The sequence below is a fragment of the Dreissena polymorpha genome, chromosome 7 (genome assembly GCF_020536995.1).
Source record: "Dreissena polymorpha isolate Duluth1 chromosome 7, UMN_Dpol_1.0, whole genome shotgun sequence".
NCBI classification, from domain to species: domain Eukaryota; kingdom Metazoa; phylum Mollusca; class Bivalvia; order Myida; family Dreissenidae; genus Dreissena; species Dreissena polymorpha.
The window spans coordinates 95,869,480-95,895,943 of NC_068361.1; the positions used below are offsets into that span (position 1 = coordinate 95,869,480).

At 36.6% G+C, this 26,464-nt stretch overlaps 2 protein-coding genes across 7 annotated transcripts in view; one reads left to right on the forward strand and one right to left on the reverse strand.

The window, feature by feature from the left end:
• The window catches only part of LOC127839937 (zinc phosphodiesterase ELAC protein 2 homolog), a 424,675-nt gene that overhangs the window by 146,377 nt on the left and 251,834 nt on the right, over positions 1-26,464 (forward strand). The window lies entirely within an intron of this gene.
• LOC127839119 (uncharacterized) lies at positions 946-25,411 on the reverse strand. 6 transcript variants are annotated; one of them, XM_052367322.1, is made up of 12 exons: positions 25,157-25,411; positions 14,016-14,120; positions 13,350-13,475; positions 12,821-12,927; positions 12,128-12,233; positions 11,477-11,602; positions 9,556-9,681; positions 8,234-8,359; positions 7,153-7,278; positions 6,069-6,194; positions 4,292-4,387; positions 946-3,689 (listed from the first exon to the last, which is right to left on the reverse strand). In XM_052367322.1, the coding sequence occupies exons 3-12, from the start codon at positions 13,408-13,410 to the stop codon at positions 3,520-3,522; spliced, it is 1,170 nt and encodes a 389-aa protein (XP_052223282.1). In that variant the 5' UTR covers positions 13,411-13,475; positions 14,016-14,120; positions 25,157-25,411; the 3' UTR covers positions 946-3,519. The 6 variants fall into 6 exon arrangements, with proteins under 6 accessions (XP_052223282.1, XP_052223281.1, XP_052223285.1 ...); XM_052367321.1 differs by lacking the exon at positions 25,157-25,411 and adding an exon at positions 14,706-16,038; XM_052367325.1 differs by lacking the exons at positions 8,234-8,359; positions 25,157-25,411 and adding an exon at positions 14,706-16,043.

Below are 26,464 nucleotides of genomic sequence, written 5' to 3' on the forward strand. Positions count from 1 at the left end.
AAACGAAAACCAAGTACATTAAATGCATAGAGCCAATTTGTTTTTAAATTTTGCTACGCATGAAACATCCGAAAACAAATGTGTTATTGGATTCACACACACACACGCACGCACGCACGCACGCACGCACACACACACACACACACACACACACACACTCACTAACGCACGCACGCACGCACGCAAGTACGCACGCACGCACACACACACACGCACGCACGCACGCACGCACGCACACACGCACGCACGCACGCACTCACACAAACACACACACACACACGCACGCACGCACGCACACACGCACGCACGCACACATACCGGTTTATATCACATGGAGAGGTCCTTTGTTCCGTACCAACACACCGAGGTCTACCCCTATTTGATGAAATATTTGAATGATAAATATAGACAGGCAACAGTTTTGGTAACTTAAACCCATGCATCAATTGTATTTTTCAATATTTTGCATTTTAAGATACGAGTATTCTACATACATTGTGAGGTGAATACCTCGGGATGTCCCACACAGAGCACACATGTATCAGGTTATCATTTAGAGGTACCATCAAACAATGTTTTTATTACGTATTCTTCATCACACAGATGTATACCTTAATCAAATTATGCCTAATTCAATTAACAAATTTGGTGTATCACAAAGAAGACTTTTGGAGGTGTGTCGATCGGTCCAATTTTTTTTGTTATTTTGCCTTTAAGTGTATAGCCTCAAAATTTAATCCAGGAAGGCCCCCGAAAATTGGTTCGCAGCAATTTTTCGTGGGTCAGTTGCGTTACGCTAAACCATCTTTTTGTTTATTTAGGCCTTTTTCAATTTCATTCGACAGTATTTTGTGCTTTTTAATGCGTATTCTAATGTGTGTACGGACTAACTCATGAATATTAGTTTAAAGATATTAATATCTATAAATATAATCCACAAGAAACGTCGATTTAAAACAGTTTATTCCTCCAAAAAAATACTCCCAAACATTTTTATGACAAAAAGTAGTTTCAAAATGTATTTACACTTCGAACAATGTCAAGTTCAGACAATATCATCTGGAAACAAGAGTGCCAAACTGTCATAGGATACGCCCTTTTGAAGGTTTTGGACATCATCTAGACACAACTTCTGACCAAATTTGGTGAAGATCGGATCAAAACTACTTCAATTAGAGAGCAGACACCATGCTAAATGCTTGAAATGCACTAAGTGACCTCATGACCTAGTTTTTGACCCGGCATGACCCATATTTGAACTTTACCTAAATATCATGTACACAAAAAAAACTACTTCAATTAAGAGAGCGGACACCATGCTAAATCCTTGAAATGCACTTGGTTATCCCGTGACCTAGTATTTGACCCAGCATAAACCATATTCGAACTTGACCTAAATATTGTCTAGATACACTTTCTGACCAAATTTGGTGAAGATCGGATGAAAACTTCTTCAGTTAGAGAGCGGAAACCATACTTAATCCTGAAATGCACTAAGTGACCCCGCGACCTAGTTTTTGACTCGACATGACCCATATTCAAACTTAACCTAGATATTGTCTAGATACAACTTCTGACCAAGTTTGGTGAAGATCAGATGAAAACTATTTGAAATAGAGAGCAGAAACTGCTGTGGAAACCGCCCGTCCACCCACCGGCGGCGTCCACCCGCCCGCCAAGGGTGAAACTATAATACGTCCCGTTTTGAAAAACGGGCGTATAAAAAATCAAATTATAGATGTATATTATGAAAATCAAGCACTTACTTTCTTCAGACACAAATTATATAGAAGAGTCAATACCACAACATGAAAACGTTTAAGCAAAATATATTCATACATGAAACAATGCCTTAACCCTCCCACCTAGAACAAATGTCAAGTTTAGAATATCATCAGGAAAAAATCTAATTACAATTGTATATTATAAAAATCAAAGACTTAATTTCTTCTGACACAAAGTATATAGAAGAGTGAATACCACAACATGAAAACATTTAAGCAAAATATCTTCATACATGACACAATGCTTTAATCATCACACATAGAACTAATGTCAAGTTCAGACAATATCATCTGAAAACAAGAGATGTGTTTGTAGTAAACACAATGCCCCTTCTGCGCCGCTTTGAAGTGATATATTTGACCATTGACATTGAAGGATGACCTTGACCTTTTACCACTCAAAATGTGCAGCTCCACGAGATACACATGCATGCCAAATATCAAGTTGCTATCTGGAGGGACATAGAAGTTATGAGCATTTTTTTAAACCTAAATGCGAAACCTAAACGCAAAGTGTGACGGAAAGACAGACAGACAGACGGACGGTCCGATCACTATATGCCCTCTATCGGGGGGCATAAAAATCAAATTAATATACATGTCACAATGCCTTAACCATAAAGAAAACATAACAACAATTGTGCAAGTATGATCTGTTAATAAAGAAAATGGTCCAATGTTTCAAAGGAATTTAGTAACTCATAAACTATTGCAGAGTAAGTAAAACATGTTTATTGAGAGTGGAGAAAAAATAGACCTTGTTGTACAGTGTTACTTGCTAACAAAAACATGGTCAATTCGGTTCGCAACTCCGAACTAAAGTAAATTCTACAATGGAAATCAATTTGACGAGCTTTGCAAAAATTAAGAATTTGGTCGTATGAATAGTTATCTTCAGCCAGAAAAAATCCAACTGTTTTACACGTGTTTATAACAAATACCACCATCTTGTTTTCATACGAGTAATGCCCCCTCCCAATTTTGTATTATTTCTTTTAAGCATTGCTGCTTTGCATATAACAATATTGATTTAAGTATGGAGTATATGGCGTGTAAATTACTGTTTTTCAACCAACCGAAACCATTTTTACAAAAAATATATATATATATTTATGTAGAAAATTGTAGAGAATCTTCGTCTAAACATGCCATTTCAAATATCATAAATAAAAACGGATCTCAGATTTACTCTCCTTATAAACATATGTATAGCTCTGGCATCAGAGATATGAAATAGATTTTTTCTGAAGTAAATCTGAATGGAAATCAATATGACGAGCTATGCAAAAATTAAGAAGTTGGTCGTATGAATAGTTGTCTTTGGCCAGAAAAATCCAACTGTTTTACACGTGTTTATAACAAATACCACCATCTTGTTTTCATACGAGTAATGCCCCCTCCAAATTTTGTATTATTTCTTTTAAGCATTGCTGCTTTGCATATAACAATATTGATTTAAGTATGGAGTATATGGCGTGTAAATTATTGTTTTTTAAACCAACCGAAACCATTTGTAATCTTTTCCAAGATATCATTGGGACAAATCGTCAAATAAAATTTCATGAAGATCGGACAATTAATGTGACCTCTAGAATATTAACAAGGCAAATGTTGATGCCGCAAGATGGACAACGGGCAAAAAGCGATCACAAAAGCTCACCATGAGAACATTGTGCGCAGGTGGGCTAAAAAGCTATAAAATCATTTTTGTTTACACTTTTCAGCAGTAATCCAGTTATGAATCGTGTTTTTTAATTTTTTTCCATGACAATCCGTGTAGAATTTCATATTTTTGCATTACTCTTTCACAGTCTTCACGCTTAAGCTCCTTCCTCAACGCAATATTCGTTTTGAACAGCGTCTTCAAAAGATGACTCTGGTCTTCACCGAGTTTCTGAAGCCTCTCTGAAAAAGTAATAAAATCATATTCAATTGCCTCTTCTGTTCCATGATGACCACCAACAAGCATCTCAGAAATATAATAAGTTATAAAAAAGTTCATCTCAAAACTGTTCCAGAAGATGAACCATGATTTAAAGGTGATCTTTTTATTTGAAATGCTGCTTGTAATTAATCAAATGAAAAGTTGCACAATATACTATTCAGAATGTGACTTTCTATTGAAACAAAAGATCTGAAGTGATATCACTTGAACATTTTCTCAATTCTCTTGAAGACATCTAAAAAATAATTATGCTTAATATAACCGGATACTTTGAGTAATAGTTACTTAGTAATAAATGTCCACACATTAAGATGTATCCATTTATTAAGTTTCATTTTGATATGTCTTACAGATTTTGAGTTATGAGCAAGATTGAAGTAACGATTTAAAGATAAGCTAGGAACACCTATGAAGCTTCTTGGCAAAGTTAAATTGTGTCAAAGTAGAGTGAGCTTATTTCAATTACTGTGTTAATTGTACATTCATTACGAATTTTTAAACAAAAACATTATACTGTGACTTTCAGGAATACCGTTTTGTTGTTGAAACAAAGCCTACTTACTGGGATGACCCGACATGGTTACAGTTGTGGACGGCCCAGGTTTTGCATGTGGTTGTCTTACTGGCACATCATGGTCTATGTCAGAAGATTCAGGGTCTGAAAGAGGTTCATTTAAAAAATAATCTTCCTACACTATCTTATAACAAGAGATTGCCAAGCAATATTGTCCCCTACCGGTGAAACTCCACCATTGTCAGTGATTTTTTTTTATAAATTTGTTGCCATAGCAACCAGAATTCTTGACCTAGGAACCAAATGAAATGACGTGCATACTCTCCATATTGCATTCTATCCATGTTTCAAGTTTCATGAAAAAATATGAAGAACTTTTAAAGTTATCGCAGGATCCAGTAAAGTGTGACGGACAGACAGACTGACACACGGAGCGTAAACCATAAGTCCCCTCCGGTTTCACTTGTAGGGGACAACAAGGATATCAGTAGTGCTAATGGATGCTTCCCAAATTGGCCATTATGTTGAAACAATGACCAAGTTATATCATAGGAAATTAAGATCGCCAACCCTTACCTTCACCTTTGGGTCTAACTAAAGGTCCTGAGACAAGAGCACCGCATACCGGACGCCAATGCTCGGCTGCGGGTGCAGTTAAAAAAAAAATTGAGGTCACAGTGACCTTGACATTTGATCTAGTGACCAAAAAATGGGCGTGGAGTGTGGAACTCATCAATGTGCAGCTACATATGAAGTTTCAAAGTTGTAGGTAGAAGCATTTTGATTTTTTAGCTCTACTGCCAAAGGCAGAAGAGCTTATGGGATGGCATGGTGTCTGTGTGTGTTAGACGTTGTCTTGTTTATCCGATAAAGTCCAGTTTTCATGCGATTATTTTCAAACTTACTCAGTGTCTTTATATTAATGAGGACTCAAACCTTATTGATTTTCAGGTCACTGGGTAAAAGGTCAAGGTCACAGTGACTCGAAATAGTAAAAACTTGTTTATCCAAAAAGGTCCACAGTTTTTATCGGATTCTTTTGAAACTTACTCAGTGTCTTTATATTAATAAGGACTCGAACCCTATTGATTTTCAGGTCACTGGGTCAAAGGTCAAGGTAACAGTGACTCGAAACAGTAAAAACTTGTTCATCCGATAAAGTCCACAGTTTTCATCCGATTCTTTTTAAACTTGCTCAGTGTCTTTATGTTAATGAGGACTCAAACCCTATTGATTTTCAAGTCACTGGGTCAAAGGTCAAGGTCACAGTGACTTGAAATAGTAAAATTTTGTTTATCCGATAACGTCCACAGTTTTCATCCCATTCTTTTCAAACTTGCTCAGTGTCTTTATATTAATGAGGACTCGAACCCTATTGATTTTCAGGTCACTGGGTCAAAGGTCAAGGTCACAGTGACTCGAAATAGTAAAATGGTTTCCAGATGTTAACTCAAGAATGCTTAGGCCTAGGATCATGAAACTTCATAGGTACATTGATTATGACTTGCTGATGACCCCTATTGATTTTCAGGTTGCTAGGTCAAAGGTCAAGGTCACAGTGACAGTGTTTAAAGCAGTAGAGCGATTCAGGCCCTCATGGGCCTCTTTTTTAGTTATTGTTGTCAAAACGTGCAGTCGAAAAGTGTAATATACAATTTACTGAACAGACATTGTGAGGTACGAGGCACACACACACGCACTAGAAACACAGTACATTAATAAAGAGGTATCCACCCAAATGCACTCTTTATGTAAGTTGGTAGTGGTGACAAATCTCCACAACAATCCAATGAGAGCTGATCATTTAATACAATACCAGCCTTACCCCTTACGCTCGCCCTTTCTTCTCTGTACTTGTAACCAGATGTGCGTGAAGATTTGTCCTTTTCTAACAGTGCATTGGAACTTAAAGGTTCAGAGCAAGCTTCTTCGTCACCACCACCTTCATTACCTGTATTAAATAAAGCATTCTCCCGTCACTTGTGACACCCATTTAATTTTGGCATTTTATGTTGTCTTTACCTCTTGCATTGCAATACATTGATATAAAGACAAGCTATTGACATAACCACTGTTTCTGGAAATATCAGAAGTGCTGTATCACTACCATCTCAGTAAGCATATACCCTACATTTTTACATGATTTACTCTTTTCAGTGGGAATCGAACCCACAGCAGCCAGACACCTTGGTTAACAAACACAATGCTTTAAGGCATATGCAAGGTATAAGGATTGATATCTGGAAATGTTAAAACGCTGTGAGGTACAAGGCACACACAAACACAGTAGAATGCTATTTACTCAACTGAACACATACAGACAGAGGTATCCATAGCCTATTGTAAAGATAAAAAAATATGAATCAACGATATGGAGGTACTAATGACCAAAAATGTCTTGAAGTTCTGCAAACCTAGCGCTTAAGGCCAAATTATCAAGGTCCATGAGCACACGTATTATAATAATCAGACCCACCTCAGACGCTTTAGCCTTTGGTGGTTGTTATGAATAATGTATATTATCTTTCATTTATTACGTTTTGCTCATCGAAACAGTTTTCTTTTTTTTTAATCAAGCAGTTCACAACATTGTCATTCATAGGTCACTCCCTAACTTACATGTACCATCTCTTCAGAAGCCAACAACTGGTTGAACACACTCAGAAGGGTTCAAACCCACAGCATTTAGTTATTGTTGTCAAAACGTGCTATCGAAAGGTGTAATATAGAATTTACTGAACAGACATTGTGAGGTACAAGGCATAAACAAAAAAACACACTAGAAACCCAGTACACACATATAGAGGTATCCACCAAAATGTACACTTAAAGTAAGTTGGTAGTGGTGACAAACAAATCTCCACAACAATCCAATGAGAGCTTATCATTTAATACAATACCAGCCTTACCCCTTACGCTCGCCCTTTCTTCTCTGTACTTGTAACCAGATGTGCGTGAAGATGTGTCCTTTTCTAACAGTGCATTGGAACTTAAAGGTTCAGAGCAAGCTTCTTCGTCACCACCACCTTCATTACCTGTATTAAATAAAGCATTCTCCCGTCACTTGTGACACCCATTTAATTTTGGTATTTTATGTTGTTTTTAGCTCTTGCATTACATTTCATTGATATACAGACAAGCTCTTGACATAACCACTGTTTCTGGGAATATCAGAAGTGCTGTATCACTACCATCTCAGTAAGCATATACCCTACATTTTTACATGATTTACTCTTTTCAGTGGGAATCGAACCCACAGCAGCCAGACACCTTGGTTAACAAACACAATGCTTTAAGGTATATGCAAGGTATAAGGATTGATATCTGGAAATGTTAAAACGCTGTGAGGTACAAGGCACACACACACACAGTAGAATGCTATTTACTCAACTGAACACATACAGACAGAGGTATCCATAGTCTATTGTAAAGATAAAAAAATATGAATCAACGATATGGAGGAACTAATGACCAAAAATGTCTTGAAGGTCTGCAAAACCCAGCGTTAAGGCCAAATTATCAAGGTCCATGAGCACACGTATTATAATAATCAGACCCACCTCAGACGCTTTAGCCTTTGGTGGTTGTTATGAATAATGTATATTATCTTTCATTTATTGGGTTTTGCTCATCGAAACAGTTTTCTTTTTTTTAATCAAGGAGTTCACAAAATTATCATTCATAGGTCACTCCCGAAGTTACATGTACCATCTCTTCAGAAGCCAACAACTGGTTGAACACACTCAGAAGGGTTCAAACCCACAGCATTTAGTTATTGTTGTCAAAACGTGCAGTCGAAAGGTGTAATATACAATTTACTGAACATACATTGTGAGGTACAAGGCATAAACAAACAAACACACTAGAAACCCAGTACATACATATAGTTATCCACCAAAATGTCAACTTTAAGTAAGTTGGTAGTGGTGACAAACAAATCCCCACAACAATTCAATGAGAGCTGATCATTTAATACAAAACCAGCCTTACCCCTTACGCTCGCCCTTTCTTCTCTGTACTTGACACCAGATGTGCGTGAAGATGTGTCCTTTTCTAACAGTGCGTTGGAACTTACAGGTTCAGAGCAAGCTTCTTCGTCACCACCACCTTCATTACCTGTATTAAATAAAGCATTCTCCCGTCACTTGTAACAAGCATTTAATTTTGACATTTTATGTTGTCTTTACCTCATGCATTGCATTCCACTGATATACAGACACGCTATTGAATTACCGCTGTTTCTGGGAATACCAGAAGTGCTATATCACTACCATCTTAAGTAAACATATGTTCTACATTTTTACATGATTTACTGTATTCAGTGGGAATCAAACCCACAGCAGTCAGACACCTTGATTAACGAACACAATGCTCTAAGGTATATGCTAGGAATAAGGATTGATATCTGAAAATGTTAAAACGCTGTGAGGTACAAGGCACACACACACACAGTATAATGCTATTTACTCAACTGAACACATACAGACATAGGTATCCATAGTCCTTTGTAAAGGAAATAAAAATATGAAACAACAACATGGTGGTTATTATGACCAACAAGAGCATCACATAGCGGGTGCCAATGCTCGGCTCGGTTTTAATTTTTGTTTTGACGTCACAGTGACCTTGACCTTTGATCTAGTGACCCAAAATGGGTGTGGCGTGTAGAACTCATTCATGTGGAGTTACATATGAAATTTCAAAGTTGAAGGTTGAGCACTTTGATTTTAGAGCAAATGTTAAGGTTTTAACTCGATGCGGACGAGCTGGCTATGACAATACCTCGGGTTTTCTTCGAAAACAGCAGAGCTAAAAATGTCTTGAAGACCAAGTCAGCTCATAAGGCCAAATTATTAAGGTTTATGAGCACACGTATAATAATAATCAGACCCATCTCCGACACGCCTTTGGTGGTTGTTATGAATTATGCATTTTATCTTTCATTAATTGGGTTTTGCACATCGAAACAGTTTTCATTTTTTTAATCAAGCAGTTCACAAAATTATCATTCATAATATATATCCTAACTAACCATCTCTTCAGAGGCCAACAACTGGTTAAACACACTCAGAAGGGTTCAAACCCACAGCATTTCGTTATTGCTGTCAAAGTGCAGTTCAAAGATGTAATATACAATTTACTGAACAGACATTGTGAGGTACAAGGCACACACACACATGCACTAGAAACACAGAACATACATAAAGAGGTATTAACCAAAATGTACACTTTATGTAAGTCGGTAGTGGTGACAAACAAATCTCCACAACAATCCAATGAGAGCTGATCATTTAATACAATAAAAGCCTTACCCCTTACATGCCCTTTCTTCTCTGTACTTGTAACCAGATGTGCGTGAAGATGTGTCCTTTTTTCTAACAGTGCGTTAGAACTTAAAGGTTCAGAGCAAACTTCTTCGTCACCATAACCTTCATTACCTGTATTAAATAAAGCATTCTCCCGTCACTTTTGACAAGCATTCAATTTTGGCACTTTATCTTGTCTTTACCTCTTGCATTGCATTCCACTGATATACAGACAAGCTATTGACATTACCGCTGTTTCTGGGAATACCAGAAGTGCTGTATCACTACCATCTCAGTAAGCATATACCCTACATTTTTACATGATTTCTTGTATCCAGTGGGAATTGAACCCACAGCAGCCAGACACCCTGGTTAAGAAACGTAATGCTCTCAGGTATATGCAAGGTATAAGGATTGATAATTGGAAATGTTAAAACACTGTGAGGTACAAGGTACACACACACAGTAAAATGCTATTTACTCCACTGAACACATACAAACAGAGGTATCAATAGTCTATTGTAAAGGAAAACAAGGGCTGTTTGTAAAACATGCATGCCCCCCATACGGGCTGTCCGTTGTAGTGGCAGCCATTGTGTGAATACGATTTTTGTCACTGTGACCTTGACCTTTGACCTAGTGACCTGAAAATCAATAGTGGTCATCTGCGAGTCACGATCAATGTACCTATGAAGTGTCATGATCCTAGGCAAAAGCGTTCTTGAGTTATCATCCGAAAATCATTTTACTATTTCGGGTCACAGTGACCTTGACCTTCAACCTTGTGACCTCAAAATCAATAGGGGTCATCTGCGAGTCATGATCAATCTACCTATGAAGTTTCATGATCCTAGGCATATGCGTTCTTGAGTTATCATCCAAAAACCATTTTACTATTTCGGGTCACCGTGACCTTGACCTTTGACCTAGTGACCTCAAAATCAATAGGGGTCATCTGCAAGTCATGATCAATCTACCAAATAAGTTTCATGATCCTAGGCGTATGCGTTCTTGAGTTATCATCCGGAAACCATTTTACTATTTCGGGTCACCGTGACCTTTGACCTAGTGACCTCAAAATCAATAGGGGTCATCTGCGAGTCATGATCAATCTACCCATGAAGTTTCATGATCCTAGGCGTATGCGTTCTTGACTTATCATCCGGAAACCATTTTACTATTTCGGGTCACCGTGACCTTGACCTTTGACCTAGTGACCTTAAAATCAATAGGGGTCATCTGCAAGTCATGATCAATGTACCTATGAAGTTTCATGATCCTAGCCCCAAGCGTTTTTGAGTTATCATCCGGAAACCACCTGGTGGACGGACCGATCGACAGGCCGACCGACATGTGCAAAGCAATATACCCCCTCTTCTTCGTAGGGGGGCATAAAAATGAAACAACAACAGGTTATTAATGACCAAAAATGTCTTGATGGTCTGCCAAGTCAGCTCATAAGGCCATATTATCAAGGTCTATGAGCACATGTATTATAATAACAAGACCCACCTTTGACGCTTTAGCTTTTGGTGGTTGTTATGAATAAAATATTTTATCTTTCATTAATTGGGTTTTACTCATCGAAACAGTTTTCTTTTTTTTATCAAGCAATTCACAAAATGATAATTCATAGGTCATATCCTTACTTACAGTCTCTTCAGAGGCCAACAACTGCTTGAACACACTCAGAAGGGTTCAAACCCACAGCATTTAGTTGTGGTAAAAAAGTACATTGATGCATTCCAAAGGTTCAATGTAGCATTAACTGTTAAGACATTGTGAGGTACGAGACACACACACACTAGAAACATAGTACAGACAGAAAAAGGTAATCACCAAAATGTAATTATTAAAGTACATTGTTAAGGGATCACAAATAAATATCCACAACAACCAAAAGAGAGCTGGTCATTTATAATCATACCAGCCTTATCCTTAAGCTTGCCCTTTCTTGTCTGTTTTTGAAACAAGATGTGCTTGTAGCTGAGTCCATTTCTGCAGTTAGAACTGGAAGGTTCAATGCCAGCTTCTTCGTCATCATCATCATTATCTGTATGAAATAAAGCACTCACTGTCAACAGTGACAAAGTATTTGTAGTTTCCTTTCATTTTTTTTACCTCTTGCACTGCATTTCAATGATTAACCAACACTCTATTTACGTTACCTCTGTTTCTGGGAATACAGGTAGTGCTATATTACTACCATCTTAAGTAAGCAGACACCCCTAGATTTTTACATAATTTTCTGTATTCAGTGGGACTCAAACCTACAGCAGCAAGAGACCCTGGTTAACAAACATACTGCTGTAATGTATATGCAATGTATAAGAATTGACATGTGGAAATTTTGAAAGGCTGTGAGGTACCAGGCACACACACAAACAGTAGAATGCTATGTACTCAACTGAACGCATACAGACAGAGGTATCCATAGTCTATTGTAAAAAACAAACAAATATGAATTAATGACATGGAGGAAGTAATGACCAGAAATGTCTTAAAGGTCTGAAAAGCCAGCTCATCAGGCCAAATTATCATGGCCTATGATCTCATTTATTATAATAATCAGACTCACCTCTGACGCTTTGGCCTTTGATGCTGATTTTGGAACCAGGAATGCTTGAAGGAGACGTTTTCACCAATACTGGATGGCTCATTTTTAGAATCAGTTCATTCTTTATCTGCAAAAAAAGAAACTTCCCTTGTTAATGTATTTTTTCTGACATAAATTAGGTTTTGCTCCTGAAAACAGTTTTTTTTAAAGCATGCAGTACATAAACATTATCATAAATAAGTAATAACTGAATTAACAACCTCCTCAGAGGCCAATACTGGTTTTAAGGCTTAAGTTGGGTTCATACCCACCGCATTCACTTATTGTGGTCCAAAAATGCAGTAATGCAATCAAAAGGTGTAATATAACATTTACTGTAAAGACATTGTGAGGTACAAGGCACACAAACACACATTAGAAGCACATTACATACGGATAGAGGTATTCACTGAAATCTTTAACTGAAAGGATTGATATCTGGAAATTTTGAAACGCTGTCAGGTACCAGCAACACACACACGCAGTAGAATGCTATTTACTCAACTGAATGCATACAGACAGAGGTATCCATAGTCTATTGTAAAGGTAACACAAATATGAATCAAAGACATGGAGGAAATAATGACCAGAAATGTCTTGAAGGTCTGCAAAGCCAGCTCATCAGGCCAAATTATCGTGATCTTTGACCTCATTAAATATTATATTCAGACCCACCTCTGTACTTTGGCTATTGGTGCTCATTTTGGAACCAGGAGAGCTTGAAGAGGAGTTGTTTTCAGCACAACTGGATGGCTCATTTCTAGAAACACTCCCATCGTCATCTGCCAGAAAAGAAACATCCCATGTAAATGAATTTTATCTTGAATCAATTGGATTTTGCACCTCCAAACTGTTTTTTACATTTTTTTTAAACAAGCAATTCATAAAAATATCATTCATAAGTCATAACTGAACTAACCAACCTTTTCAGAGGCCACCAACTGGTTGTACAGCCTAATAAGGGTTGAAACCCACAGGATTTAGTTATTGTGGTAAAAAAGTGCATTAATACAATCCAAGGTTTAATATAACATTTACGGTACAGACATTGTGAGGTTCGAGTCACATAAACACTAGAAACATAGTACATACAGATAGAGGTATTAAACAAATGTAATTCTTTAAGTAAGTTGGTAAGGGATCACAAACAAATCTGCACAACAACCAAAAGAGAGCTGGTCATTTATTATAATACCAGCCTTACCCTTTAAGCTTGCCCTTTCTTGTCTGTTCTTGAAACAAGATGTGCTTGTAGCCAAGTCCATTTCCACACCGTCAGAACTCGATGGTTCAAAGCCAGCTTCTTCGTCATCATCATCATCATCATTATCTGTATGAAATAAAGCACTCATTGTCAACTGTGACAAAGTATTTGTATTTGCCTATCATTAAGTTTTTACCTCTTGCACTGCATTTCACTGATAAACAAAACATCTTACATGTATTTACAAAACCTCTGTTTCTGGGAATACCGGTAGTGATTATCACTACCATCTCAAGTAAGCAGACACCCCTAGATTTTTACATTATTTTCTGTATTCAGTGGGACTCAAACCCACAGCAGCCAGAGACCCTGGTTAACAAACACACTGCTGTAATGTATATGCAATGCATAAGAATTGACATATGGAAATTTTGAAACGCTGTGAGGTACCAGGCACACACACACACACACGCAGTAGAATGCTATGTACTCAACTGAACACATACAGACAGAGGTATCCATAGTCTATTGTAAAAAAAAACACAAATATAAATCAAAGACATGGAGGAAATAATGACCCGAAATGTCTTAAAGGTCTGAAAAGCCAGCTCATCAGGCCAAATTATCGTGATCTTTGATCTCATTTATTATAATAATCAGACTCACCTCTGACTCTTTGGCCTTGATGCTGATTTTGAAACCAGGAATGCTTGAAGGAGACGATTTCACCAATACTGGATGGCTCATTTTTAGAATCAGTTCAATCATTATCTGCAAAAAAAGAAACATCCCTTGTTAATGTATTTTTTCTGTAATTAATTGGGTTTTGCTCCTGCAAACGTTTTTTTTAAAGCATGCAGTTAATAAAAATTATCATAAATAAGTAATAACTGAATTAACAACCTCAGAGGCCAAGACTGGTTTTAAGGCTTAAGTTGGGTTCATACCCACCGCATTTACTTATTGTGGTCCAAAAAAGCAGTAATGCAATTCAAAGTTGTTATATAACATTTACTGTTAAGACATTGTGAGGTACAAGGCACACAAACACACACTAGAAGCACATTACATACGGATAGAGGTATTGAAATCTTTAACTGAAAGGATTGATATCTGGAAATTTTGAAACGCTGTGAGGTACTAGAAACACACACACACACACACAGTAGAGTGCTATGTACTCAACTGAACACATACATACAGAGGTATCCATAGTCTATCGTAAAGGAAACAAATATATGACTTACAAACATGGAGCAAATAATGACCAGAAAAGTCTTGAATGTTTGCAAAGCCAGCTCATCAGGCCAAATTGTGGTGATCTTTGACCTTATTTAATATTATAATCAGACCCACCTCTGACACTTTGGCCTTTGGTGCTCATTTTTAGGACCAGGAGAGCTTGAGGGGATGTTTTCAGCATACTGGAATGATGGCTCTTTTCTAGAATAATGCCCGTCAACATCTTCCAGAAAAGAAACATCTCATGTCAATGTATTGTATATTGAATCAATTGGATTTTGCACCTCCAAACAGATAAACATGTTTTTTTAAGCAGTTCACAAAATTATTGTTCATAAGTCATAACTGAAGTAACTACCTTTTCAGAGACCACCAACCGGTTGTACGACATAATAAGGATAAAAACGCACAGCATTTAATCATTGTAATCAAAAAGTTCAGTAATGCAATCCAAAGGTGTAATATAACATTAACTGTTCACACATTGTGAGGTACGAGGCACACACACACTAGAAACACACTAAATACAGATAGAGGTATTCACCAAAATGTAATTATTTAAGTAAGCTGATAAGGAATCACAAACAAATCTCCACAAAACCCGCAAAAGAGCTGATCATTTATTATAAAACCAGCCGTATCCCTTAAACTTGCACTTTCTAGTCTGTTCTTGAAACAAGATGTGCCTGTAGATGAGTCCTTTTCGGCATTTTTAGAACTGGAAGGTTCAAAGCCAGCTTCTTCGAACTCATCATCATCATCATCATCATCATTATCTGTATGAAATAAAGCACTCTCTGTCAACTGTGACAAATAATTTGTATTTGGCTTTTAATGTGCTTTAGCTCTTGCACTTCATTTCACAGATATACATACACACCATTTACATTACCTCTGTTTCTGGGAATACTGGTAGTGCTTTATCACTACCATCTTAAGTAAGCATATACCCTACATTTACATGATTTTCTGTATTCAGTGGGACTCAAACCCAAAGCAGAAAGAACCCCTTGTTAACAAACACACTGCTGTAATGTACATGTATATGCGATGTATGTGGAATGATATTCAGAAATATTAAAACGCTGTGAGGTACCAGACACATTTACTGTTAAGAAATTGTGAGGTACAAGGCACACAAACACACACTAGAAGCACATTACATACAGATAGAGGTATTGAAATCTTTAACTGAAAGGATTGATATCTGGACATTTTGAAACGCTGTGAGGTACTAGAAACACACACACACACACAGTATAATTCTATGGACTCAACTGATCACATACAGACAGAGGTATCCATAGTCTATTGTAAAGGTAACAAGTATATGAATCAACAAGAGATGTGTTGGCCAGAAACACAATGCCCCCTTCTGCGCCGCTTTGAAGCCATATATTTGAGCTTTGACCTTGAAGGATGACCTTGACCTTTCATCACTTAAAATGTGCAGCTCCATAAGAAACACCTGCATGCCAAATATCAAGTTGCTATCTGAAGCGACATATATGTTATGAGCATTTTTCGAAACCTAAACGATTGGGTTCATATTGATAAAGAAGTTTGCAAAATATGAAAGCAATATGTCAAGGGACATTGAAAATATTTGAGGTGGTACGCAAACTTTAACATAGATATATCAATATTTGCATATTCTAGGTGAAAAAAGGGCCATTATTCTTACAAAATGCTTGATACAGATGTCTGCTCTTGTTAATAGGGTGTTGTCATGTTGGTAAAGAAGTATGCAAATTATTAAAGCAATATAACAAGGGACATAGAAAATATTTGGGGTGGTACGCAAACTTTAACATTTGCACACTCACGTGACGCCGACGCCGGGGTGAGTAGGATAGTTCCACTATATATATTTCATACATAATAGTCGAGCTAAAAAGATTGTGGTTGGTGTTGATGAAAGATCAAAAGCTGTATCAATTAGATAAAAAATAATGAATGCCTTTTTCTGTGCAGTTCTTAGCTGCATCACACGCAAATGACAGAGTGTTGAATCGAAATACAATGTAAATGATCAAATAAAAGTCAACTGGCTAGACACGAAAGAATCTGTACATATTTGAAATATGTATACGCACATTCTTAAAAAAAACCTGGTTTAGATTTTGTTTACACATTACAAGTAATTTTATACAGCAATATTCAACACTAGTTCCTCCTTTATAGTGACAATCAAGATGGTGATGTCCGTACGGAAACAGGTATTTTTCGCTGTTGTATGCCTGTTTGTTACTTTTGTTAAATTTGTAAATTCTGTTCAATTTCCAGCCATATCAGAAAGAAAGTGATTAGCGCTTATTTCCTATTAATGTTTGTGTTATACCTCAACTTAACTCACTTCCAACTTTCTTCTATGCGGAAGCAGTGATTTTAAGATTCGCGCTTGGAGTTTGTTACATTACCAGCAAAAATTGCCGTTTAAATCCATTTTATTTAAAAGTTAAAAAAACTATCAAAGTAAAATAAACGGAAAACAGTCTGTATTATTTTACATATACCTATTGTCGTATTGTCCGCGGTCCGACGTCTTTCGCCAGTTGTGCTATATCACTACCATCTTAAGTAAGCAAAGAACGTTTTTACATGATTTTCTGTTTTCAGTGGGACTCAAACCCACAGCAGAGACCCTGATTAACAAACACACTAAGGTGGTGCGGTGGTCGAGTGGTAACACTCTGGTCTACCATTCCAGAGGTCCCCAGTTCAATTCCCGGCCGGGGCACTGGAAATTTCAGAAATGCTTCAAGTGTTTCCCACCCAACTAGAGATGTACTGGTATGAAACCCAGGTAATTCTCACGTGTATTGGTGCTATACACTGAGCACGTAAAAGAACCAAGGGATCTATTCGCAAAGAGCTATGGTATCGCAACCGGATCCCTTGTATCCCAATACTGTCTCTTCTGCTTGCTGTCTCTTCAGCAAAAACCAAAGGACCCCATTAGAAATAAGTGGTTGCACTTTCATGGGATATCCTTGACTGCAAGGTCAAAAGAAATACATACTAGGTCACCATGGTGTAATGGATATGGTGTCTGCCTATCAACAGGGAGGTCACAAGTTCGATCCAAACAATGGGAGTGTTCTTTAGATTTTCCCCAAAGACACCAAGTACTGGTTCTAGGCCCAGGAAACGGACTCAAGAGCGTTTCAATAAGCCTGTGGCTTTCTATGCCATCAAGCTAAATAAAATAGGTTTAAACTAACAAACACACTACTGGAATATTTGTGCAATTTTTAAGGATTGACATCTGGAAATGTTAATACGCTGTGAGGTACAAGGCAAACACACATGCAGAGTAATGCTATGTACTCAACTGATTACATACAGACAAAGGTATCCATAGTCTACCGTAAAGGTAACAAGAATATCAGTAAAAGACATGGAGCAAATAATGACCAGAAATGTCTTAAAGGTCAGCAAAGCCAGCTCATCAGGCCAAATTATCATGGTCGTTGATCTCACTTATTATAATCAAAGTACTGGCAGTACTGGTGTGACGATGCTTTTGAAGAGGATGGATATAAAACATCAATTTAAGTTTATCTATATCACCACAATTGTGTATGTTGATACGAACATTTGGGTACGATAAAAAATTTGGGTACTAAAATTTTGGGTACGAAAAAAAATTTGGTACGAAAATTTTGCGTACGAAACATTTTTGGTACGAAAAAAGTTTAGGGGTACGGGGAAGTAGTACTCGTGGGTAACTTGACCCATTGAGCGAAACTGGGAGGCGGGTCACATTCTTGTTCATTAAGTATGGCAATACATTCATGATGATTCTCGAATGTAGGTATGAGCACATAGCCGGACCATGTGAGCTCAATCGTATGAGCACTTGACTATCCGAGTTCGCCCACGAACATATTGATAAGTTAACAAATAGCGAAATGACCTTATACATGTATATGCTGAAATCTAACAATCAAACGAAATATCAAACATGGTATGTACACTAAGGTGGTTGTGTAATTTCTGTTAGAATATCGTATTCAATATGTAAATTTTAAATGATTGTGCCCGCACTTGAGTTTGTTGCCTTGTTTGAGTCTATACGCGCCTAGGCTGCACCCAGTGTGTGTATTTGTGTTTTTCCAAGGTAATGAGTTACCTCCGCGCTGAGGCTGCATAATGTTGGGACCCGGAGTGTGTCCAGCACTCTTACCTAATAAGATTAGATTGACGACAGTTGTGACGAATTTTGAATGATAGCTGCAATTTCCAGCTATTTGTTTTGTATTGAAATACTTTTTAATTTTTTATATGGTCAAAAGCTGCGAGGGGGGGGGGTGAGATTTTCTGTAAAAAAAACAACTGTCAGGAATGGTGACCACAAAACATACAAAATATAACATTGCGCCGGCAGCGGGAATCGAACCGGTGTCGTAAAGGTGAAAAAGCGAACGTCCTTACCACTGCGTTAGCGGGACGGACAATTACGCAAAAAAAAATTTGTTTTATCTATATTTATCATAGCAGTGCAGCGTTTACAATTTGCAGGTTTGAAATCGTTCGCATTCTTGAGTTGTGTGATGACGTAAAAAGTTAATTTTACATGTTTTTATTCGCAATTTATTTACTAAATCGAGAACAAATATCAAACAAAATAGAGAAAAAAATATAGTTGTTTCATTGGTCCATAAAAATAAAATGGATGTAAAAATACTAATTTGAAATTAATGTTCTGATACACTTATTGAATCTGTTTCCCCAGGATATGCTGTTCTATTGATATTTACCTTTATCAACACGAACGACAACTCTGCTAGGAAAATGTTATCAATGAAAATCAACGAGCAATCTCCTACGCAGTGGCGAATGCCAAGGGAAGTAACTGAAAAATCGAATTATCTCAATCGGACTGGCTCGGTCTTTTACATAGGTCGCCATTGTGAAGATTTTTTTTACTGGTTATCAAACCTTGGACGCTGCTGTTCCAGCATCGTCAATAATCAGACGCCCCTCTAAGACTTTGACCTCTGGTGCTCTTTTTGAACCAGGAGAGTTTGAATGAAGAGTTCTTTTCAGCATATTGGATCAATTTGGATGGGTCATTTCTAGAATCACTCAATTCTTTATCTGCCATGTTACTGAATTGTATCGTTTATTAATTGAGTTCTGCTCCTGCAAACCGTTTTTTTAAATCAAGAAGTTCACAAAAGGATCATTCATAAGGCATAACTGAAGAAACCACCTTCTCAGAGGACACCGACTGGTTTTACCGCCTAATAAGGGTTTAAACCCACCAAATTCACAAAAATTGTAAAACTTTAAGTTGATAAGGATTGACATCTTGACATGCTAATACACTGTGAGGTACCAGGCACACACACACACAGTAGAATGCTATGGACTCAACTGAATACATACAGACAGAGGTATCCATAGTCTATTGTAAAGGTAATAAAAAATATATGAATGAAATACATGGAAGAAAGACCAGAAATGTCTTAAAGGTCTGCAAAGCCAGCTCATTGGGCAAAATTTCATGATCTATGACCTCTTTTAATATAATATTCAGACAGACCACTGAAGCTTTGGCCTTTGGGCTCATTTTGGAACCAGGAGAGCTTGAAGAATTGTTTTCAGGAAATAATGATTGGCTCATTTCTAGAACCAACCCCATCATCATCTGCTAGTAAAGAAACACCCAAATATCAATATCAGTATTAAAAACAATTACTTAGAAAGCTGTTTTCTAAGTTAATTCGTGTAACAGACCCTTTGAAAATTTGTTTTGCACTTTGATGAGCCAGGTTTGTTTTAACAACATATCTAACAAAAACAAGAGAGCCATCACAGCTCTATATGGCACATCTAAGGAACATGTCTAAAAACGTAAACTCTTCTTATTCCTATGCAATTATGTTTTCAAGACCTGACTATAATCAGTACAGCATAGACTTAACAGGCATTTGACTTAACAGGGATATAATTTTAAACCTGTGTGACAAATATTCAAAATTTTCAACTTGTATGCTTTCCGACCTAAGAATCTCAGATCATTATAATCTCACCATCCACTAAAGCTCACTTTGTAAAACATGTACTAGGTTAGTGTTAAGAAAAAAAAGCAGAAGCCAAATTACAGCGTTAAGATGATAACCCACATAACTCTGATAATTTTCTGGAAATATGAGTGTAGACGTTTATTTGTGTGTGTAACAAACAAAGAAAGAATGAAGAATATAATTATTATCATAAATGTATTAGTATCAACAAGAATCTTATTTAATAATCAATCAAACCGCATTTAAATAAAGTATTTTTCGCCTCAAATTCAGTGCTTCATTTAATGTTTGTTCATTTGATTTTTATTTATTTTCATGCATTGACACTAACAATATACAATGTGAGAGCCTTTCCTTACGAGGCCCAGGTCCTTGCAAGGAGGGTGTTGCCATACCCTCCCCCCCCACCCAAGCTCCTCTCACCAATATTTTTTACGAATGTATTTGTCAAACAACGGAGTCTGGTGCTTTTTTGCTCTTTTCAAATACATGCTCTGCGATGTGTAAGTCATAGAGCGACGTACTTTTTTAAATAATGGATCAATACTTTCCCATTACACCGTATGTCACATTGTGCATTAATTCTGATATATTTTATTATTCTAAAATACTACATGTACTGAGTTGAACATCTATACTTAATTACTGCATGTGGTTTGTTGCAACATGCACAATTACCATGTGGGGAAATTAATTTTTTAACCCATAAAATTGTTAAAATTCGCAGAAATCGAATATTCTATTACCCCCATGTGGCATTTATGTCGATAACATTCAGAAGTAGGTACCTGTACACTGAAGTAGGTTCCGTGTGTTTTTTTTAAGTATGGAATATTCATACGCTTATAGTAAAACGTGTTTTTTTTTACATTCACCATTTTCTTTAACATTTTCAACTTAAATATCCAGCTGCATGATTTAATCGTGAGTTTTCGTTTTTGTGATCGGGAACACTAGAATAGCATGTATGGGTTGGCATGTAAACCTCTTTAAAGTAACAGAATACTAGGGCTTAAATATTAACTTTAACACCGTCAACTAAGACTTAATTAATATCGTTATAGAGGGCATACATTTTTTTGTAACATAGATGTTTCTGAATGAAATATTTAAGGACATCTGTGCATTTGTCCAAGATCTTTTCTGGTTATATTTAAACTTAACTATTACATTTTCAATATGATGACAACCACAAAATTGAACATTTTTCATCGCTTTATAGACTACAGAACTACCGGTACTCCAGTGCAATGAGGTATCACAAGTTTGTGACAAACATTGGGGCGCTCTTCACACCATGAAGATTGAAATTTATGTTCTTATTTTCAGACTGGTGGTGGGGAATGCGTTCAATCTGACTGAGCAGTTGTTATTTTAATTTGTCAAAGGCACTCATGGGTAGTACTTATACCAAATTTCACCGAAAATGTAAGATTGTTTAACACATCGCGTCATTTTCAAAAAATATTTTTTGAGCAACACACAATGTTGGTATTAAAAACTCACTTGTTTACATATGGCAACGAATCCAAAACAAGAGCACCGCATAACCGGTGCCACGCTTGGCTACGGGTGAAGTTTTGAATAAATGAAAGGTTGTCAGATTATATCTTTTTTAAAGGTCACAGTGACCTTGACCTTTGACCTAGTGACCCAAAAATGAGTGGCGTGTAGAACTCATCAAGGTGCATCTACATATGAAGTTTCAAAGTTGTAGGTGGAAGCAATTTGATTTTAGAGCCAATGTTCAAAACCTTAACAAAATGTTAAGGTTTTAGCACGACGTGGACGGCGGATGGCAGACGACACGACAAGCTGGCTATGACAATACCTCGGGTTTTCTCCGAAAATGCCGAGCTAAAAACAGGAACTGGTAACTGGCTTGTTGTGAAAACAACAGAGGTTTAACACTTCATAAATTACCGGACAGTAAGTCAGATGATAATGGATTTCACAGTTGGCATCTTTAATTTTTTTGTTGGCAATGTCCGACATGCAACGAACTTTAGCCATGTCTGATTTAGGGAGTGAAAACATCACATCTGATTCACTCCGATCTTGCCCAAGGCTTGCTAAAGAAAAGCGTACAGTTTATATAGTATTGACAGACCTGTACGCTGAAGCTGACCCCATATCAAAAGTCAACCAGAGTCGTAACATATTAATGTCATGCTATAAATCAAAGACAATTCATTTTCTTGGATACTTTCTACATATATTGGTGAATGAATATAAATTACTGCATGGAGGCATATTTTAAGGTACAAATGTTTCAAATGCATCTTACAATAGATGAAAATAACTATCATCAGCCTGAAATTCACAATTTTGACGCCATTGTCGCTTTGTCACGTGACGAGTTTTCATTTGGATACGTTTAGATCGACCTTGTAATTTTTTCTGAAATGGTAAACATTACATTCGTTTTCTGATATTTATTATTTGTGAATAACAACTTATGTCTGGTGGATTAAAGTACTGATTTCAAAGTGAATCAGGTAATTTTAAATATTTTACTTTTGAGTTTGAATTTACACATAATTTGTTAAAGCGGGTATTTACGTTTTTTTATATGTGTTTAATTGTAATATACTGATAAAATATGTGACAATAACACAAAATAGGTAAGACAAATTATACATTAAAGCCGAATTTCATAAAATGCAGCAAAGACAATAAGCGCCCCGAGCAGATTGTGACGTACATATTTTCCTAAAATAACCGAAGCATTCGTCTTTGTATTAGGATCGGAGTTAGTGTTCGTGTGTAGTATGAATAGATATCGTTGCAGGAATTCAAATAAACCGTTAAACTAAGTTTAGATTCACATCGTCGTACATGTCTGGTATACATGCTGGTGAATTCGGCTGTACAGCCGTTTTCAATTTCAGGATTAAATATCTGGCTTAGTTCGCATTTTTCGACACATGTTCTTCTTAACTTTTTTTTAAATTTATATTGAAATATATATATAATAAGTTTTTTTAAACATTTTATATAAATTCATAAATATTTGACAAAATCGTATATACCCGCTTTAACAAAACAAGCAAGAATAATTCAAAATAACGGGAAATGTCTATCTGAATTTGAAAACACTTGAGCACATGGTATATTACTAAAAATAGAAATAACGTCATATGACCGTGAAATCTCGGGAGATTCACCAGAGCTCTAGATAAAGGCCGAACAGCCGGAAATACGCCTTTTTCATGAAGAGTTACGCATTTATTTTTATAAACTGGACGTACAATTACGACATTAATATCTGTTTTACGCATTTACGAAAACAATCTGGCCGTACCGATACGTCTGCGAGGCTTATTTGTTGGTCTCTAACCTAACGGCGCTTTTCGTTAATTTAAATTTACGAAAAGTTGTAGACTTGGTTCATATATTAATGCCTATTCTGTCGCGTGATTTCCTGTAACTTATAAATCCGTCAAAAACAATATGTCTGCGCGCAATGTAATGCTGGTTTAACCGAAAGGAGTTCAAAACAACACTTTGTTGTCATATAATGACTACATACGGTGTCGTCTAATCATCCTGACATTAAATCTGTAAACCCAGAAAAAGACATTGTCGCTCCAATATTAAACGATTTGATTGCATCGGTGGCTTTAATCGTTAGAAAACACGATGGGAAACGGAGGAGACAGTGAAATAAGTGTTCATTTACTTAGCTTACTAGGTGGCTTGTGTTTTCTTGTCAAGAAAAATGAAGAAATAGTATTAGTCATGAGTTTTAATGTGTAGTTGTATTTGCATCATAATTCAGAATGGAAAACCTTATACAGTAACTGTTTAAGAAGCTACATATATTTATTATAATTGATGCAAATGTTTCTGTAAAGTCAGTTATACACCCTTCAATATTCAAGAACACGGGTAGTACAGTACTACCTGTATTTTTGGATATGGTAGTACAGGTACTAATTGATTTTAAGCGTTACTCCTTTTCTTTCTGTCAGTGGCAGTACCGTTACTAATTTCACAAATCCTTATCTGGAGCTCTGGATTCACATTTGGAAAATGTCTGTTGCATCACTGTTTTTCTCGATATGTTGAGCAGAGAATAAGTTTTAAATGTTTAAGATAGTATTTTGTGAAAGAATATATCAGTTAAATGTGAAAAATGTGGATCTTTCTGATAATGTGGTTGATTTGGGCCAATAACTGCTTTTAAAAGCTGTTTTGGACCGGTCTTTGTTAACTGTCAACTTTACGGGAATTTCTGGTTGACTTTCCTTATGGGTTTGATCCATAACTTTAAAGTCGCGCCAGTCAAAATTAATAAAATGCGAAAATCCTAAGTTATGGTACCCAGAACTAGCCCAAGGCTTAAGGACATATCACTTCCTGAAATGGTCAAAGTGGGTGGGGTAATGTTAAAGAATAATTCCTTATAAAAGCATTCTATATTAAGTTTGGAGCTATATGCATAATTAAAATAGCATATACTTCAGTGATACATGAACCAGTTGTAATGAAATCTTTCAAAAAGTGTAAATAATCACATATTTTCACCTTTAAAACCACTTTCTTCCTTGGCGACCAAAGTCCTTATTTTCTTATTTTCTTCATAAATTCACTGTTACCAGCTGGAACATACATCACTGTAGAACAAAGTGTTAGAGTATTATTAAATTTAACACACTAGAAACACTGAAAGAAACATTCTTTTTTGTAAGAAAAAATGTAAACAACTGAACGTATAAAAACTAGCGCGAAACGACTGTCCTGTTTATTTCTTGTAAGAATTGCAGTAAATAATGATCGATTAAAGTAAGGAGAAAATCTACTAAATGACGAGTAATTAACTGTTATTTATTATTACATAAAAACACGATGTCATTATTTATTTCTTTTATGTTAAGAAAAAATACTGTTGAAAATAACTGTGTGCTCGTAACTCACCTAAACCAGTTGCTGACCGATTCACCGAGGTCCTCTCTATATAGGGAGTAACGATAGATAAGGGGAGGTAACCAATCTACTCGGTAAATAGGTCAGTAACTGGTTTCCAGATTAATCTGCGCGCGCTCGTTTTCGAAACGGGAACCAAAAAAGCTTCTGAGATGGATGTCAAGTGTGTGGGGTCACACTCTGACACACAAACCAGTACTACAACGTTATACCGAGGTACCCGTAGAAACGAGCGGAAATTGTGTACAATGGTTTTTACAAGCGGTTGGCGAGGTACACGTACCGAGGTCTAGGGAAAAGTACCTCGCTATTTTTTGGTACCTCGAAGTGTGGCTGTGTACTTCTATGAAGTACCTCGATGTGTGATATAAACCAACACACACACACACACACACACACACACGCACACACACACACACACATATATATATATATATATATATATATATATATATATATATATATATATATATCTGCCTCTCTCCCTCCCTCTCTCCCTTCCCCCTCCCCCAGCTCCTCCCCTGCCCCTCCACTCCCTCTCCCCCTCCCCTTCCCCTCCTTTTCTCCCACTCCCTCTCACTCAGAAATGCTATTATCTTTTTATAGATACTTTGTATACAAAGAAGCGCTGTATATGTCTTCAGAAGTATATATTCATACTTAATGTATTTCTGAATTTCAGTCTTTAGAACTTTGTCGTCTGATTGTCGTTCCACAGCCTTCAACAAATTATATGTTATCAGAGCCATGGCGATCGGATTCTGAAAACAATAAAACTGAAATGTGAGGTCAAATCCTTCCAACACAATATGCATAAGCAGTTAATATCCATTTACTTTAATATGTAAAATGTTAATATAGCGGGGGAAGTTAATCTAATCGACATGCTAACTTCAAGTTGATTCAGTT

Coding starts and splice junctions, on each gene's coding strand:
- LOC127839119 (XM_052367322.1), bottom strand. CDS start 13,410: ATGGACTTGGCTACAAGCACATCTTGTTTCAAGAACAGACAAGAAAGG. Junction 8,360..9,555: donor GAAGAAAGGGCATGTAAGGG/GTAAGGCTTTTA, acceptor TATTTAATACAG/GTAATGAAGGTGGTGGTGAC. Junction 3,690..4,291: donor AACCATGTCGGGTCATCCCA/GTAAGTAGGCTT, acceptor TTACTTTTTCAG/AGAGGCTTCAGAAACTCGGT.